This window comes from Choristoneura fumiferana, chromosome 8 (assembly GCF_025370935.1).
Source record: "Choristoneura fumiferana chromosome 8, NRCan_CFum_1, whole genome shotgun sequence".
Taxonomy (NCBI): domain Eukaryota; kingdom Metazoa; phylum Arthropoda; class Insecta; order Lepidoptera; family Tortricidae; genus Choristoneura; species Choristoneura fumiferana.
Genome location: NC_133479.1, coordinates 15,249,350 through 15,269,520, shown reverse-complemented (window position 1 = coordinate 15,269,520; position 20,171 = coordinate 15,249,350). Strand labels below are relative to the sequence as shown.

Here is a 20,171-nt window from a genome sequence, read left to right as displayed (position 1 = left end):
CACCAGTATTGCATTTGAATTTTTGGAAAGTATTTGATAAAATTTGACCGTTAGTATATTTCCCATATTTCTAGTAAGGGGAAAAAGTATTTCTAGTATGGCAGATACTTGAAAACTTATTTGTACCTACCTATGACACGTTTTAAAATACGACTGTAAAATACGTAAAAACATTTTTCCAGTCATCGAATCATTGTATTCTGTTCATTTGGATGTAATTCTACCTAAAAAAATATTCCAGATTGTAACCATGGGGCGGACTGTAAAACTTAAGGCAAGATGATAAAAACATTTTTTTTTGACGATATGCACCAGTACGGCATTTGGATTTTTGGAAATGATATGATACAATGTGACCCTTATTATATTTGCCATACTTTTAGTAGAGGGAAAAAGTGGCGCGATACTTACGCCAAATCTTAGAACTTTGAAAAAAAAATTACACATTCGCCACCTCCCACAGGTATGGCATTATCAGACTTCTATTTATGATCATACAAAGAACTGTTAAAAAAAAATTAGGCTGGTACAAATCGTTCTGCAAAAAAAAATGTACTCCTTTGCGGCAGGGCGGTATGGCGGCCATTGGGATCCATCGGAAAAGTGTGGCAAGGTGATTTCCGTGAATGGCTCCTCGACGATGATTAGCTGCGCAAAAATTAGCCTGGTACAAATAGTTGAATTCATCATCATCATCATGTCAGCCTCCCCCAAGGCTCTTCACTCAGACCGGTCTTGTGTTGTTGTATAGTTGAATTGTTTTTTTTTTAATTAATGTATTCGTGTCGGTATAGCGGGCTGTAAGTCACACCGGAGAAGTATGGCATTACGCTACCGCCTACATCTTGTTTTATCGACTATCGGAAAATACAGGCATTTTTGTGGAACAAATCTTTTGACACTCGTTATTTATCCAACACATTCGATTAACGCCCACGCGATTGGGCCGCCGGTACCAGCGCTATGACCATCATTATTTTTCTTTTTTGTCATTCCGTAATTAGACCCCTGAAGAACCGCCATACTGGTACAAATGACCTAATATTTTGTGTCACCATCTTCCGGTCTATAGGCCCTTAGTCTAGCAGCACAACACAGTTTATTTTTATCAATCTACCTATGGGTACAGGGCGCTAATAAAGTTGAATGACCAGTATCGCTCATAGTATATCACAAGCGTACAAGTGTGAGTGAGAAAGCAACATGCGCCGGCGCATCCGAGCGTCTTGTTTACTTGCTCACTAGTGATTAAGTCATCGAGGTAGATATCCGTGTTATCGTGTACTGAACAAACAATTCGGTGTCTTATTTGAGAAAAAGTGCAGAGTGCCATGTCGTGTTGTAAGTACCTACTTGTACCATTATTTTTTAAATTTGCATCACAGTCAAAAACTAAATTAAGGATACTTAGTAAAATCGATGGAGTGAGAATTTATATGCTAAGCACTGTCAAGCTTTAATCACCATCAAGATTTTGACAAATGAGATTTAGTTTCGATAAGAAAAACACGTTTTTAATTTGTATTTTTCAATGACTTAAGTATTTTGGGTTGTCTTTTGTAATTCAACTCAATCATTCGAATATTTTATAAAACAACATCCTTAGTAGGTAAATTGGGTAATGCATATCATTATTATATATTCCGCGAGTTAATTCTAACAGACACACCATCAATATTCACTAATGCATTGCTTTATAAATATATAGTTTATCTCTCCCTTAAAATTAACATAACATGCTTTGAACGTCTTATCAACTTATAAGTTTTTTTTTACATACTGTCTATTTTTATATTTAAATTTTGACACCCGCAAGTAGATAATAAATCAAAACGCTTCTTGAACTAAAAACAATTATTTTGCTCACCCGAGACCTTGTGATAGCACGTCTATGCAACAAATGTGTGCTCAAGCACTTCCACCAACTCTACACTATAAAATCACACAAAACAAATTATCACCACCACCACACTACACTGACGCATTTCGAACCTACCCAGAGTCCATCCTGAGAGCAAGACAACCGTTCAGTCTGCTACCATATGTTAGGTTAAGTTAGAAACAATTGGTATGTTCGATAAATGTTTTTCATTAATTCTCTCTGTTATCCAAAAACAAAAAAAAAACAAAAATCCACCACAAAAACATGCCACCAGCAGTTTCAACATCATTAGCAAGTCATATTCCATTCTTATTTGTCATCGTTACCCATCCGACCGGACGACAAGCGTAATAAACGAACCAGTAAAAGGTTATAATATAACCTTTTGCAAGTTGGGAAAAGTCTGCCATATTTTACTACTGGTCGTTTATCATTTGAGTCGAGACTTCAAAGCTCACAAACGACCGCTTTTAATCTCAATGTTTAGTTAAAGAACTTGTCGTGTTTAATCTCGACTAGCGTCATGTTGATTCCGTACATTATTCTGTTCAATTTTTAAGTTCTAATGTTCCATTTTTAAAACTTTTCAAAATGAGATTTAAGTATGTAATTTATAGTGCACTCGTTTTTCTAGTCTAGAAATACGAAAAACGCGATTAAAATTTCTTTGGGATGTATTTTTCTGTTAACTTCATGGACAGGAGTTCACAAATACGTTAAACAGACATATACTTACTTAAGCGTTTAACAGTCAAATATACCACTAAACAAGTGTGATAAAAATAACCGCTAATTAATAATAATAATAACTATTAGCTTACTCAAGTCTCCATAATTGATTAACAAGTCATATAATCAAACACACACAGTCACATTTTCTTGCCTCATAACAAACGGTACCCTAAAAAACTTATTTTCTATTAAAAACGAATGTTCAAAGACGGAGTTAACATTATTTTTCATGTAAAAAAATCTGTAGTGAGCCTTTGAGAGTGGTGGTTTTGTAATACAGCCCCAGGGAAATGAACGTCGGTGAGATGGCGCAAAGATTAAAATAAATGTGCTTTACAGCTGACATAGTTGGATTATACGCGTGAAAAAACTTTTTTTGCTAAAGATAACTAAGATGTTTTTTAATGTTGAGTAAAAAATAATAAACAGTGTTTGAATAATTACCTTAGCTCGATTAATCTGTCATCTCCCAGGATAACAGGATCAAAGGAATTTGGGCACAAATTTGTGCCTCTGGGAGAGGACAGGTTAAAGAGAGCCAGTGAATGGATTGAATGACTGAGTGTAGAGTCGAGTTCATAAACTGCGAGCAAAAATTTGATCAAAAATATTTGAACACGCTTCTACGCCGTTGACAATAGTGTCGTGTTCAGATATTTTTGATCAAATTTTTGCACAGAAGTTTATAAACTTGACTGTACCTACCTATTCTGTAACATGCGCGTAAGTAATAACTCTACCGTTTTGTATATCGAGGGCTGCGTAGTCACACCCGGTAAGTCTAATTCCAATAATTGACTATGTTGAAAAAAGAACACTAGGTGTGTAAAAGTTTAAATTCGAAGTTCTTTAATAGATCCTGCAATTTAAACCTTTTGCAATTTATTGTTGTTAAATTTGGTGAGACTTATTTATAGAAGTCGTAAGAGAATGAAATAAGATTTTCATAATCTATCTGAGAAAAATAAAACTGAAAAATACCAAATGTTTACCAACTGCTTGGTAACCACATCACTACATATTTTCGTTTCAAATCTCGGCTAGGTTAGCACAATTTGCGCCCGTAAATGCGTTATTTTCTCATAAAAAGAACTGTCACTCTTAATAAATAGTTGATAGGCATCTAAACATTTATATTCCGTTGCCTAAACAAGGGTGACTCGAGGCTCCCCACCGTTCAGCAATCGCGTCAGGTATCCTGCATATAAATTACTCCTTTGTCCCTCTAATTCCGTCAATGGCACATTGTTTGTTTGCCAAATATCCCAACGCTCCTCTTAATTAGCTGAAAAGGTATTTTGTTACGTAATAAAATGATTGATTATTTAATTCGCGGTGGTAACAACACGTCGTTTATTTTGCGAGGATATTTCAGAAATTGTTTGAAAATTGTGTTATCTTTTTACACATACTTTGCGGGCCATTTATTTTTTTCTAAGAATACTAGACATATGAATGTTGATTTGAGGCCTCCAAATATTTTATATTATGTAACTTGTAACGAGTAACATGTTTAAACAGGTAAAGGTCCAGGCTACGCGTCTCCCCTGGAGGCGTTCAGGAGCGGACCAAGGGAAGAACTTTTGTATGTTGTCTGTGTTCAACCAGACAAAACCAAGCAAGACTACCTGGCCACCGTCGATGTTGATCCAAAATCGCCTACTTATAGCCAGGTAAAATAGATATTTACGCAATAAACGGTTGTATACGTAGGAGTACCTTTTGTAAGATATGTCCAGATTTCTCCCACTATCTAACTCTACAGCATTCAAGTTGCCATTTGCTTAAATGTTGTGTGTCGTAGGTATGTCTTATTAGACAAAACAAAATCCAAAACCAAAATCAAAATATATAAAAAAGTCAAAATTTTGTAAATGTGTTTTCTCTTTTTTTGTCATGATGTGTTGGCTCAATAAACATATTTCTATTCTCTTCTATTCTAAAATCAATAGAAAAACAAAATCATCATACGAATACGAAACTTGACGTTTCTCATGGTCAAAATAATGCATGTTCATTGGCAGAGAGAGAGAAGCACATGTAGCCTGCTAATAAGCCTCTTTTGTAATATTGGTCGCTGTTGTATACCGGTATGGACAGTAAGCCATCCACTAAACTACTAGCACACAGAGGTACGAGTAAGTAATCTTACGGTATTTTTCTGTGTTCATTACGCGACTGAGACATGACAGCATACACAACGAATAGAGAAAAAAGCTCCCCGCGTCGTACCCGGTACTTGAGCTTAGGCCAGTAGCCCTTAAACCCTGTAATCTTTTGACTTTACGATTGTCTACGAGTAGCAGTTCGCTCTTTTACTTTTCGTAAAAATATTTACTGATGATAGAGGTCGGTACCACGCACAAAAATATTTGCCGAAAGAAACGTTAACGTTGATGAGCATTAATTAATCACATTTTTTCACTATAATAAAATAAATGGGCAAAGGACGAAAAAGAAAACCGTAATTCTCTTTTATTACAGACATCGTTAATTAGAGCCAAGGCCTTTCGTTATTATTTTAACGTAGTTATTTCATCCGAACGAAACGTAAAAACTGTAATCAGAGGTGGGTGTAACAAGAAGTTTCTCCGAGGTAAAGTTAGGTAATTTTGTCTACTGATACCGATAGCAAACGTTAAATTTTATATAGTTTCTTGTAAACTAACTTCATCATCATCATCAGCCGGAAGACGTCCACTGCTGAACAAAGGCCTCCCCCTTAGAACGCCACAATGAACGACAACTAATTGGTTTAAGCTGTATTTGTCTGTCGTTGAGTCACGTTCCTGTTTTATCGGTAAATGTTAGGTGATATTTATACATAAATGGATAAAAATTGGGTTTATGTACGAAAGTAGATAATATGCTTTCGGTGCTTCAATTATTCGTCCAAACATTGAGATTTGCCGATCGAAAGTGGAACGACATTGATACAATATAATAGTAATTTAGATCAGCCTGAACGACAGTTCATAGTAATCCTTTCTTACCTATACTTAAAACATTGTCATAGGTTGCGATGGGGTGGCAAAGTATCATTATAATATTTTATTTATTTATTGTTTCTTTTGTCAGTCTAACAAAAAATGTCGCACGGCGCCACATTCCACGGAACTTTAACTTCACATTTTTTTTTGCGTGCGTGCGTGCGTGCGTGTGTGTGTGTGTGTGTGTGTGTGTGTGTGTGTGTTTGTGTGTCTGTCTGTCTGTGGACCGATTTGAATGCGGTTTTTTTTTTTGAAATCAGGTCTTCTAGCGATGCTTTTTAGACATGTTTCATCAAAATTGGTTAAGCCGTTTTTGAAATATTGAACTTTGAAGTGACAAAGTCGGGGGTTTCCCATTATTTAGGGCAGTAGACTAAACATAAAAATAAACTCAAAATTATCTAGACAACATACCTACAAAATGTTACCGTCATGCGTTTCATGGATTACATATTTAGATATTTAGATCTCCAAATCCGTATTTCTCTTTTATCAAATCATCTCATAACACAGATTCGACGTAGACGCAAAATAAATAAGGTAAAAACCTATTGTGACGCAAATACGCACGAGTAGTTCCACGAATTATTCAGTACTTGTATGGATTTTTCTTTGCTTTCGTCCCGAAGGTCTAAATTCTGTAGAGTATTGCTTCGATGGACCTAATTCTTTATCTTTTACTTAAATCTCACAAAATTTCACTTTGTTTAGACTTATATTATAATGCATAGTTTTAGTCTTTGTGGAAACTCGATCAAAATCAGTTTCATCAAGATCAGTTTTTATTCTTTTCGCTCAAAATCGGATTTTGGGGAACACTTGGAATCCTTGTGTCGTTGTATTCGTCTTTGCTAACAAAACTGTAGCTTTCAGAATTCCTTGGCAGGTTTGAAATTCTTGATGAGCTATGGATATTTGGTGTAGCAAGCTATTAGGTAAGTGGGGATCCTTTCAACTGCCATAATTTTATAAGTCATAATGTAATGTTTGTCATAATTATTGTTAATCATTTTTTTCCCCGCTGAAACCGTACATTTTTCATAAATTTTAAATGGTTATTCTGTAGAACTCCAAAGGTTAGGTTAGGTTTGTTTTCAATTTTGAAAAATAAATAGTTTCAGAGAAAAAAAGAGTTATGTCAACAAAACAACATTATGACTAACAATTTTTTACCAGTCGATAGACCCTATTAAGTGTCTGAAACTTAATAATATTAAGGCAGAATATCAAAACAATATTGTTGTAGAGCATATTTTGGTTTCAATTGGCGGAGTCGTGGTTCCTTTGAACTCGCGTGGCAGGATTTGATTGTAGTCTAGATTAAGGCAAGCTACCTCGCAAAGATTTGAAGATAAAGATAGAGAAATCACATTTTCGGTGTCTGTGTTCAAAGCATCTTACTCGCTCATTTCTTGTTAGCCCATAACTTCGGTTTTCGGTCAACATTTAGTCGGCAGTTAAGTAAGCCTTGTACCGGCCAGCATTTAGTTCGGAGCGATGTCGCACTGAGGCAATAACGTCGAGGTAATCCTACAGGATTCCAAGCTTCAGCTGGAAGGTATTATTGTATACTTTGCTGCGCCGGCAACTAAATTAACAAACGGAATGTAATATATCCAACCCAAGATTTGTTGCGGAGATTAAGGAAAATACGGTTCGATATTTGTATAGTTTTATAAATGTTGCGGCTAGTTGGTGCTATCATATTTACAGTTCTAAAATGTATATACACACTGATAAAAAAATTATAAATGATTTAATGTATTTATTTATAAATTTAACGCTTGTGTACCTAGATTGGTTTCACCTGGAGATTAAGGGTTATCAAAAAAAAAAACAATAATTCAGCCAACTAGCGTCTGCTGGGTGCTATCTCAGCAGTGAAATGCTATGGTTAAACTGGTGTAAGGTATTAATTATAAAATTAACGTACCGAAATTGATCAAGATGCAAAAAATTCTAATAATTAAAGCTCAAATTTTGTATAAAACTAACCGCCCGGCTCGGCTTCGCACAAGAATATTGTGGACTAAAATAAAATTAAATCTACCCTCCTAGCATCTTCTGTTGTATTACTCATTCACTTATTTTTTGTATGGAGATTTTTAAATTGGATTTTACATGTAGTTTTTCAAAAATTTACTTTAATTTAATCTTTCTCCTAACAATGATAAACACATCAAAAAAAGAGCTAACCAAAAATGCGGTTTGGGCTGTGCTTTGATCTATAAGTCAGTCAGTAAGTCAGTTTCTTCTTTTTTATATACAATGTTTCGGAAATACAAGCATAACTAAAAACGGGATTATCTTATAGCCAACTAGAGACTTGCTCCGGCTTCGCACGAGTATCTTGTTAAAAAAAATGACGAAAACATCAAACTACATCAAAAAGAAAAACACTTCGCCCGCCTTCCCCTTAAGCTTCCCAAAAACCGCATTCAAATTAGTTGTGTAGTTTTGTAGCTACTCGTATTTATGTGACTGATACATAATAGTCCTTTTTTTGCTGCAGGTAATCCACCGAACTTACACTGGGAACGTTGGAGACGAGCTGCACCACAGCGGTTGGAACGTCTGCTCCAGTTGCCACGACAATCCTGGCTTGAAACGGAATCTGCTTATACTGCCCTCGTTAGTGTCTGCCAATGTCTACGCTGTGGATGTGGGGACTGACCCACGCAAACCAGAGTTGCATAAGGTGATTCCATTACCATGTATTTTACTACTTACTTATGTATTTATTTAATCATTGTAAATTCATCTACATAATAATTAATCAGGATGTTATAAATTAATAAGTCAGGCAGGACATAACGCCCTGTAAGGGCATACAATGTAGGCTTAAAAACTAAACAAATGGTATTTAACATTGTCGAAGAAACATTGCTTTACTAAAACCTTCCTTCCTTGTCTTTCCTTAGTTGAAACGTGGATTCTCACGAACAAAAAGAGCAGCTTGTAATATATAGATACAAGGTAGGGTTAGTAGTCTAAGCTGTACAAAGTGTGGGCGACAACTGTTTGGGATACGCACATTTGCTAGAATACGAATAAATTTATTTTGCATTACAAACAGCTGCCCGGCCTCGATGCTATCCCCATATAACCACGGCGTAGCGAAGCCATGCATTGGCATATGCGTAGTATGCAGATAATGCACATTTTACATCTGTATTATTTTCTATAGTAGGTATTAAGCGCATATAGAAATTTTGTCATTTTTGTCTTAATGTTTTGGTTGTGAGCTTTCCAATTTACGGCGGAGTCTATTGTTATACTCAATAAATTAAATTCTAAATTTAATTCCACAGGTTTTTTTTGGCATAGATTTTAATTGTATAGTTGGATTTTAAGATTGGTTTTTTGGAATCTTTTTGTATTTTTTATTTAAATTCCAAATTTTTACTTTTACGGTCATCCCTTAAAAGCTAAATTGAAAATACCAACTGAAATATAGATGGGGGTTCGATTCCCAGTGCTGGTCTTATTTAAGTTTGCATTTTCAATTTAGTTGGATTTTCTTTTATATAAATTAATTTCTAAGTTATGGTCACCGAGTCAATTTTTTACAGTTATAAAATTCTTCTTTAGGTAAGAGTTACTTGTTTTTGCAATTAAACAAAAAAGAGAAGTAGTCGGCAAACATAACACAGGTATTCTATTGTATAAAAAAATCCTTAAACTGGTCGTCGTAACCGTCTTTTCTGTGAAAATCTCTCTCTCACACTCTCTCTCTCTCTCACACACACACACACACACACACACACACACACACACACACACACACACGCTGTTTTAGTTGACGTGTCACTTTTACTTCTTTTCTAAACAAAAAGCTAACATATGCAAAATGTGTGCAATTGATGACCACTTTTTCTTGAAGTAGGTATTTTATTATTTCTTTAGACTACCTTAATACAACAAGGCCATCAAAATTAACCACTTTGGTTACGTGACTAAAAATCTCGTTATCATATTTACTTATCGGCGTAAATTTAAATAACATTCTGATACCACAATAGTTTTCAACTTATCCAGTTAAAATAAACGTTACGTAAGTAATTGTCAAAAAAAAAAACAAATGATGTTATGAATATTATTTTACCTGATAAGTGATAACCTTAGATAAATCGCGCTGAGTCAAAATTAATTTCTGACATAAAATATTAAGAACTCATTCTACTTAAAAAAAATCATACTAGGTACTTTGGGTTAAGCAAAAGAAGACTAATCTGTACTTGCCCTCGAGCAATATAGGTATGCGTTGGTTTTCTTATTGTTTTCGCGGCAAAACTAGTTAAGAAAGTACAGTAAGTGAAGACGTACCGTGTCGCTGGTTCCCACTTACGCGCGTGTCAAAGCAAGTTTCTGGCATATGAATTAAAATTCCAGGATTTCACAAAAAACCCGTGGAAATTATTAAAAAAAAGTGAAGTCTGTCATTTTAAATGAAATCACCAGATGTATTAAAATTTCCCTTACTAAATAATAGAAATAACAAACTTCAAATAATTACTTATGATGTAGGTACCTTAGGTACGTAGTACATCATAATAAGTCAGTAGGCTAGGTAGGTAAGTAGGCTACTTACTTACCAACTATTTATTTCAAGTAACTTATGTGTCTCTTTGAAGTCACGAGAAAAATGTTTCCTTCATTTTACTTACGTAAACTCGGCAAGAGTTCGTAAATGTGTTTTTGGAGGGTTGAGGAGGAAACAATTTGCGCCGGTGCTTAAAAATGCAGTTTGTGGTCTGAAAGTTAAAAACTTGATGGCTACAAAGATAGTCCAGGAGCTGCAGCTTTACATTTTAGTAAAATTTAAAAGAGCTTCCATAAGCTCTATAAGCTTGTCTTTATTTTATGAACTTCGGACTGTTTGGTTATTTGTTTAGTCGTTTGGTTGTAGATATGGTATCCATCACAAAAATAAACTATTGAAACAATTTAGTCTCACATTTTGAACATTCACTTTTGAAAACGTCGTCCCATGTTTGATTTGATTAGTGTGTGAATGTTAGACTGTCATAATTAACGAAGCTTTTATGCAAGGATCCTATTAAGTAATAGGATTGTTGGATAAATATCCGTATTTTAATCACACAACGGGCCACAACATCATTTATGAACTGTGAAATTTTAAGAAATTCGAATAACCATTTTAGTATAGAGAGAGATACATAATTCCTAATGTCGATGTTCCAATTTATAAAATTTCATATGGGAGGCTGAGTTCAAAATCAAAAAAAGCCATCGATTCTTATTTTCACCATAACATGATGTCGGTTACAGAATTTACAGAAATTGTACATCAACAAGATGAAACTTTAGAGCTAGTTATAAAATAACGTGAAATTTCAACGCTTACCTCCTAGACTATCATGAGCTGGCGCTCAATCTTGTTTGTGCTCTGGGGTCGTAAAGCTGAATTTTCATATCATATACATATATCTGCAAAGTTTTTTAATTTACATGTTTTTAGTATCAGAAAATTTCATTACGATGTCGCGTTTTACAGGGGTTTTCCTTGGTTTCAATAATTGCATATTGATATAATCACAGTGCACACACCTGCGAAGCAATTCAATGGTGTGTGTAAAGTTCCCAATCCGCACTGAGCCCGCGTGGGAACTACGGTCCAAGCCATCTCATTCCGAGAGGAGGCCTGTGCCCAGCAGTGGGACGTTATAGGCTGGGATAATGATGATGATGATAATCACAGTAGCTGAGGCATTATGCTGAGGTAGGTGGGTCCGTTTCGTGAACAGTAACACTATTTTCTTAGTCTTACTTTTATGTAATTATTCTGTCACTGTTGCGAATAAATGTATTTTCTTTCTTTCTTTCTTTCTTTCTTTCATTAAATACACTAAAAATTTGTTGTGTGTTTTATCAGAATGTAATGTGCAGTAAGATTTTTTGAAGTAGGTAAATACACAGCCGGTAGTAAATGCTATAATCATGACCATAGAAACAATTAGTAAGAGGAATAATAATGTTATCGTGTGTATTTCCATTAACAATCGATATTGTCACTTTTTCGCCTCATCTGCTCGCAATAAGAAGGTATTATTTTTCGTGTTAGCAAAACAAAGTAAATTAATAATACATAGATAAAAAACCGGCCAAGAGCGTTTCGGACTCGCCCAAAATAGGGTTCCGTAGCCTTTACGAAAAAATAAAGTAATATTTTTTTAAGGATTTTGTATCTTATACGGAATCTTCCAAGTTTAGGTATATTTTATACCTTAGGCTGCTATTTACTCATAAACTACTAATAATTCTCAAGCAAACTTAGCCGTTATAGTTTTCCTTGAAAGTTTGATATACTTACTACCATCTTGTTTTTTTCAAATTTTTGCACCCATCGGTTTAGATTTTAAAGGGGGGGACGCTCGATTTTAATGGAAATTTGCACTTTAAAGTTGAATATTTCGCAAACACATCACTGAATCTAAAAATCGTTTTAACAAGTCCCTAATGGTTTTAAAAGTCCTATCCAACGATACCCCACACTATAGGGATGGATGAGAAAAAAAAACAACCCCACTTTACGTCCATGGGAGGTACCTACCCTAAAAATTTTTTTCTCAATTTTTAATTATACCATTTTGTCGGCATAGTTTATTTATATATCCGTGCAAAATTACAGCTTTCTAGCATTGATAGTCCCTGAGCAAAGCCGCGGACGGACAGACAGACAGACACAGACATGGCGAAATTATAAGGGTTCCGTTTTTGCCATTTTGGCTCCGGAACCCTAAAAATGCATGGTTATACGAAGTTCTTTGTTTAAGTGGGTATCTAATCTCTGCAAGCCGAAATTAATTTAAAATACTCAACTTAGTAAAGTACTTACTTTGGCGGCTGATTTGACACTGGTTATCATTATTGTAACTTGATGAAACTCATGCGAAATATATGACCTTTTATCCCTCTCATTATTAATTCTACAAAAATGACGATAGATACGGTAATCAAATATATCTAGTTCTAACGTGGTATACTACTGTCAGATCGTTGTAAGCGTTAACGCCTCGAGGGTCATGAACCCAAAACATTTCCCATATTACTTTATCGATCATCACCCAACTCCATAATTGCCGAGGGCGTCACATAGTTCCGAAGTGAAATTTCGCGCAACTAGCTCCGAAACCCATCCCAAATCTGTCGCCAAACTTCAAACATTCCAACTCACGCCAGACAGTTCGCGAACTCGTTATATTGGCTGTTAAACCTTACGTTATCCTTTTCACACACTTTTACGCCAGTTAGAATTTTGAAGCCATTTTATGCTCAAAGACGAATTTCTTTGATTCAGTTAAAAGCATCATCGCTTTCATTTAGCATACGACGAAACTCAAATTTAAGGATTAAGATCTGCGCTCTTTACTTTCATTGCCTCCGTAGCGTCCCGTAAAATACGTTTTATTTTCTATTAAGCGAAACAATGTTGGTCCAAACTGCTTAATATTCTCACCTCTGCCCGTAATCGAGTGTTCACAGCTTCGAATATTGTTACCAGGTAATCGACGGCTCTGAGATGAGGTCATTCAACTGCAGTTTCCCTCACACGACGCACTGCTTGGCATCTGGCGAAATCATGATCTCGACGATGGGCGATAAGGACGAGAACGGGAAAGGGGATTTCGTGCTCATCGACTCGCAGACTTTGAAAGTGACAGGTGAATGGTTGTGGACGTGCCTTTAGACCGATTTGACGGAGGGGAGAGATTATTCAATAGATTACGCCACACGCTCTTTTCTCCCTAAATCCCGGTACCCTTCTATACCTACTTTGCGCTGTTTTAGGGACGTGGACGAATGGGAAAACGGCAAATTTCGGATATGACTTTTGGTATCAGCCTTACCATGACGTGATGGTGTCATCGGAATGGGGTACGCCGAAATATTTTAAAACGTAAGAATGAATACAAACAGTATTGCATTTACAATACTTTAGTCGTACACAACTAATGATTCCTCTCGATGTACCTATGCGCAGTAGATCCATGTCGGTAGCGCCAGAGATTTCGATTTAGCAATGGCAAAATCGAATTCTATGCGCATTCAGATCTGGCATTGTTATCGATCGGCCACTCCGGTGCTATCTTGTACTTCAGTTAACGCTGAATCATTGATGATGATCACATTACTTTTAGCTTTAAATTACATGTCGTGAAAAATAAAAGTACGTAAGTAGTTTTATAAAATCGTGTTATGATTTCAGCAAAAAGAGGACGATCTTTAAACACCTTATTATTAATACCAATGAGTCGTCATCATCGTCAATCGATTCAAATGAGTGCTTTGCAGACGACAATGAGCTCTATGGTCTTTATGATTTAGGTTGATCACATAAAATACTGTTTAGCATTGATTTTGCTTTTTTGAGTTGTGTAATTATTTGAAATGAATTTTCGGTATCACATCTATCGGTCACTTAGAATTTATTAATGCCTAACTGGTGAACTAGTAAAACAGGCTTTTAATATTCACAACTCTATTTTTCAGAGGATTTCATCCAGACGACGTGGCCAACCCTAAGCGCTACGGCTCATCTTTAAATGTGTATAAATGGTCCACACGCGAGTTGCAACAAGTCATAGAGTTGGGCAAAGAGGGCACAGCCCCCCTCGAGGTCAGATTCCTCCATGATCCCAAATCCGAGTTGGGATTTGTCGGTTGCGGCGTCGAGGCCAACGTCTTCAGGTATGTGATTTGTAAAGCTTCAAGGCTAATATCTGATTCGGATCCGAGATTAATATATTTGGCCAAACAGAAATTTACCTAGATACCCAAGGACACTACATAATGAGCACGTTTAGTAACATCGTTTTAAAGCAATCTGTTATACATAATAGTGGCCAAAGTAAAACCAGCGAAACTTTCTCAATTAGGAAACCTCCGAGTCAAAGCGAAAGAGACCTTAGATACTTTAACTTAACTTCTTTTCAGATTTAAACCGAACTCAGATAGAAAGTGGAGAGCTGATAAAATCATTGATGTGCCAGCGAAAAAAGTATTGCAGGACGGCGTGGAAACCGAGCTTAATGGTAACGATTCTCCTTATTTACGTACTTATACTGTACCTTCGTTTATTTTCTGTATTCACTGTGAAAAAAACGTTTTGTAATAATATAATGCCAACATCGTGAGAAAAAAAAACTGTTTTTCTTGATTAATGAATCGGTTCGACATTCGGTTACTTTTTTCCGATAGACGTCTTTGACACTTCTATTAACTTTTCCCTCTAGGTTTGATGACTGACATCCTCGTGTCATTAGATGACAAGTATTTATATTTTACTTGCTGGCTTCACGGGGATGTGCGTCAATACGATATCTCTGACCCGGAAAATCCGAAATTAGCTGGACAAGTTTTCCTGGGCGGACAGATAGCTAGCAACAACCTTACAGTTGTAGAGGACAAAGATAATAAGGTTAGTGTTATATATTACACACACTTTTTGTAATGAATTATGCACTTACAACATGATTCTAAACATCCTAATTTTTTAACGTGGGCTTTTGATTAAACTACTCTTCCTTCAATTTATTATTAAAAGTTAATTAACATTAAATTTAGCTAATAACTTAATTTATTATTATGTTTAGGGGCAGAGTCAGAAGACTGAACTAACGTCGTTAAATGCTGCTGTCACTATAACGATAGCAGACTTACATTACTTCTATACTTGAAACGTCTAGGTAATTAACTTAATGTAAACAAATTTCAGCTGCCATATTTGATAAATTCAAGGATTTTAAACATTTTACTTATCTATCATTGCAATACAAACTAGTGTAGTGTATTTCAATACAGAAATTTTAATGTAAATGTTTAGATAGTTTAATGGGGGGATTTCAATATTTAAAACACCAATTGACGTTGTTTTGTTAACATTTAGTTAAATACCTATCTAAACCAAGTATAATAGCAAATTAAAAACCCTAAGTGATTCAAAATCGTTTGACAAAGCATTGCAATTTTCCCCTTTTTTTAATACCAGTAATAATCGCTTAAATTAATACTACATGACTAAACACTACTTTAGTTTCGCTAAGTCACTCATTCCATTCAAGTTTGTTGGTTCTTAGATTACTTTGTGGTATTGTTTCTTGGTTAACTAGAGCGGTGTTGTAAAATGTTACAGTTTTTGTCGTATTTTTCTTGGTCGATTCACTTTTTTAAAGTTTTTGTTTTTGAAAATTCTAACACCCGCTATCACCTTCGTATGAGTATTAATAGAATAGGACACGTCCTAAGTACACATGTACTTTGCAAAGGCAACCAGTTATTTTTAACTTTCTATCACACTGAAAAAGTAGTTCGTGTTTCGAAATTCGGAGAATTTTCCTACAAAGTTATAACACATTCTACAATATTTAAATAAATAATAACAAAATTCTTCACTGAAAAGTTTTAAATGTTACAATTTATTATTACGTTAACCATTTAATTTCTCACACTGATGTTTGCTAAAAACCATAACAGCCTAGCCTAGTGGTTTAACCTATGGCCTCTCAAGCAGAGGATCGTGAGTTCATACCCGGGCTTGCGCCCTTTGTCTTTTTCGGAATCCATGAGCAAATTCGCTTAAATTTACTACGAGATTTTCAGTAGAGAAAAATGTCATGCAAACCACCATACCCATCTGAAGCGATTCAATGGTATATGTGAAGTTCCCGATCAGCACGAGGCCCGCGTGTGAACTACAGCTCAAAGCTCAGCTGGGTGTGTAATGGCCGCAGATGATGATAATGATGTTGAGGTTTGCTAAAGTAAACGTTGTATTTTTCAGGGCCCATATAAACAGGTGACGGTAAAAGATAAAACTCTTCAAGGGAGTCCGCAAATGATCCAACTCTCTCTGGATGGGAAACGTCTGTATGTGTCGTGCTCACTTTTCTCGCCTTGGGACAAACAATTTTACCCGAAATCAACTGAGGAGGTTAGTTCACAACAAAGTTGAGACTTACTAGCGTATTCAAGAATAGGCGTGAAACCCTACTGCCCTACTAACTAAATGCGAAATTTTGTAAAGACTTCCGAGTCCTTCTTATCATTATGAACTTATTTGGTTCTCATGATGATTAGTGATTCAAATTTTTTATCACTTGCCACAACTGGTACTAAATGCCATTCGTTTGCCATCTTTGTTCTACTTATGTTAATTCAAGTTATAAACTGCGGCTGCGTGCCGATTATCATCTAAATACGTTCATCGGTTTTGGTTTCAATAGTAACAAAGATCATACATCCATCGCCACAAACTTTTGTAATTTATTGAATCAGGCGTTGCTTTGCGGAGGTCCATATCAATGAACTAAAAGAATTTCCTTGCTCACCCGCGACCGTACGATCTCCTCAATAATTTATTACATTATTGACCCTTAAATAAGTACATTATGATATTTACTGACATGCCAAATTTTCCCCGAAAGTACTTCATGCTCAGACTTTATTAAATTTCACATTGCTTTGAGTATGCGAGGAACGCGTGGTATTTCGGCCGCGATATACACTTTAGTTGCTATGAAACTTTATTCGCGAATGTAATATTTAATGTTATATCATATGGATGGCGTCGGTATTGTAGTTTATAGTTATGTGATAATATTTGGTACTGCTAACTCTACTGTAGGTCTGGTAGTTACCTTTACTACGAGTTTTTCTCATTTCCACTAATAAGTATATGTCCGAGTATATGTTCCTTTCACCCTTTCATGCTAAAATGGCTTGGCTACCTTCTTTTAATTTCAATATTCTCACAGGATCGCGATCTACGCATGTAAACTTCTCAATTCTCAACCGTATGGTCCGTAGCGTCGTTATCAACCGTATCTAAAAGTGTTCTTTATTTCACTGGAAATGATACGTGTTACGTGTAATGTACCCGCCATAAACTTTGACCATTAATCAAAGTAATAAAAAAATTGCGAACCACAATTATAGGGAATATTACGCAACAAACCGCCATGACAACGTCAGTACTCTTTATAGTTTGTCGCCATGACGTACCATGACATATTTACATATTATTAATCGACTCGACACTAACTTTAAAGATATATTTCCAAAAATTTAATTGTAATGAGAGCCGTGGTGGCCTAGTGGTTTGACCTATCGCCTCTCAAACAGAGGGTCGTGGGTTCAAACCCCGGCTCGCACCTCTGAGTTTTTCCAAATTCATGTGCGGAATTACATTTGAAATTTACCACGAGCTATGCGGTGAAGGAAAACATCGTGAGGAAACCTGCACAAACCTGCGAAGAATGGTGCGTGTGAAGTTCCCAATCCGCACTGGGCCAGCGTGGGAACTATGCCCAAGCCCTCTGGTTCTGAGAGGAGGCCTGTGCCCAGCAGTGGGACGTATATAGGCTGGGATGAATTGTAATAAAAGTATTGTACTAATATTATGGCATCCTACGGACATTTAAAATACATTTAAGACATTTTAAATGATAACATAATGCCCGGTTCACATTATTGCAGTAAAATCGTGCCATTTGCGATACATTGCGGGGTCACAATCCAAACGAGTTACACAAGATCGATCGAGCACCGCAGTGTCATGCTACTGGAACGGTTATACTGGAATAATGTGAACCGGGCATAACGGATAACTCACTCGAGTTCAACATGTCGAGCTAAACTCGATTTAAGACGGGAAAAATGAGTGAGTCTCACGGCATTTAAGACATACATTCATGATAAAACTGTTCATGGTTTGTGCTAGTGCTGCATTCTGACGGCAGAACATTGCAAGGGGTATTGTATCCTTCCCTTTTTTTAAACCAGAAAAACCCTTACCGATATGATACGTCACACTCACTTAGGCCGCGCATCGGCAAGCGCAGCGTAGGACGTCCACCAACAAGATGGACGGATGACCTGGTTAAAGCCGCGGGTTCACGGTGGATGCAGAACGCTGCCAACCGAAGCAACTGGAGGTCTGTGGGGGAGGCCTATGTCCAACAGTGGACGTCCTACGGCTGAGATGATGATGATGATGATGACTCATTTAGGTCACCATTGTTGAATGTTGAATTATTCCATAAGAATTTTAAGATACAGTGTAGGTACCGGTTTATTTTAATTTAACATCATGGAGATGATTACTCAAAAACTCTGAATATTCTAATACGTGTTCTTCTTCCTGACTAGGGTGGCTGGATAGTAAAGTTGGACGTCGATACTGAAAATGGAGGCATGAAGCTAGATCCGGATTTCCTGATTGACTTCGGTCGGGAACCGAACGGTCCCGTGCTCCCGCATGAAATGAGGTCAGATTTAAAATAGTAGATGTGATAAGAAGTAGTTTAGCACGACAATTTCAGCGGGCCGCGTTTTGAACTAAAAAGTCTAGAACACTTCATACAAAATAAAAATAAAACTAATACAAGTCTTGCAGGTGGTAAGACCTTGTGCAAGGTCCGCCCGGATTGCTACCACCATCTTGCTCGCTAATCCTGCTGTTGTGTTTCGGCGTGGAGAGTAAGACAGCCGGTGAAATTACTGGCACTTGAGGTATCCCATCTTAGGCCTCTAGGTTGGCAACGCATCTGCAATACCCCTGGTGTTGCAGAAGTTTATGGGCGGTGATGATCTCTTACCATCAGGAGACCCACTTGCTCATTTGCCATCCAGTCGAATAATAAAAAATAAGTAAACAAAGCAAGGGCCTTGGAACCCCTTGGGGCCTTGGGTGTCTTTGGAACTTAAGGCGACGCAACCCCAAAAACAAACTAACAAGTCTTAGACCGCTTGCAAGATCTATGGTTAAAAAATGTCATCGTTCACCCTGGATTAGGGGCGACAATTCCACACACTTCAGCATTATTTAAGTATTTAACCCTACCTGGGTGAGCAGTTAACTTGGAGTTACTTATATAGTACGACCGTGCAAGCGCGTCTTAGTCGTCTGAAACAGAAATATTTACTTTCATACTTCGTTTGTGTCAATCACTACTCCGTCCAAAAAATCAGTCTTGAGTGTTGATGGTTAAACTATAGGAACTAAGCGACAAACTTATTATTTTGGCACTACTTTATGCCTAAAAGTATCAAATCTTAGTTGTTTTTTTTCATTTTTGTCTATAGAAATTATCCCAATAGTCTTTAATATAAAATCAAAAGTGGTCAGGCAATTAAAAATGATGAAATATTAATGATTTGTAATTTTTAAACATTTTTACTTGTTACAGATACCCCGGAGGTGACTGTACTTCTGACATTTGGCTCGCCGATCAGTAAAAAGCTTAAAACAGAACTTACTAACCGTAGATTAGGCCCAACTCCCCTCCCCCCATTTAATCCCCTCCCCCCTTCCGCCTCCTCTATCCCCCTCCCCTTTAGGCCGGCAACGCACTTGCAGTCCTAATAATGCTGTAGGTGTCCATGGGTGGCAGTAATCGCTTAGCATCTGGTGACCCGCATGCTCGTTTGCCAGCTATTTGTTAAAAAATAAAAAATAATAAGCTACATAAATATTTTTGTATCCATAAAGTGTCAAGTGTAAAATAGCAGTGTAGGTAACGAGTTTATAAACAAATTGAAGTACA

The 20,171-nt window shown here is 36.5% G+C and overlaps 1 protein-coding gene across 1 annotated transcript; it reads left to right on the top strand.

Moving 5' to 3' along the window:
• The first annotated feature begins 1,233 nt into the window (after positions 1-1,233).
• On the top strand, positions 1,234-20,171 carry LOC141430630 (methanethiol oxidase). The gene is made up of 11 exons (XM_074091429.1): positions 1,234-1,341; positions 4,136-4,287; positions 8,117-8,302; positions 13,130-13,289; positions 13,417-13,525; positions 14,119-14,316; positions 14,563-14,660; positions 14,862-15,046; positions 16,409-16,558; positions 18,775-18,893; positions 19,815-20,171. The coding sequence occupies exons 1-11, from the start codon at positions 1,332-1,334 to the stop codon at positions 19,861-19,863; spliced, it is 1,416 nt and encodes a 471-aa protein (XP_073947530.1). The 5' UTR covers positions 1,234-1,331; the 3' UTR covers positions 19,864-20,171.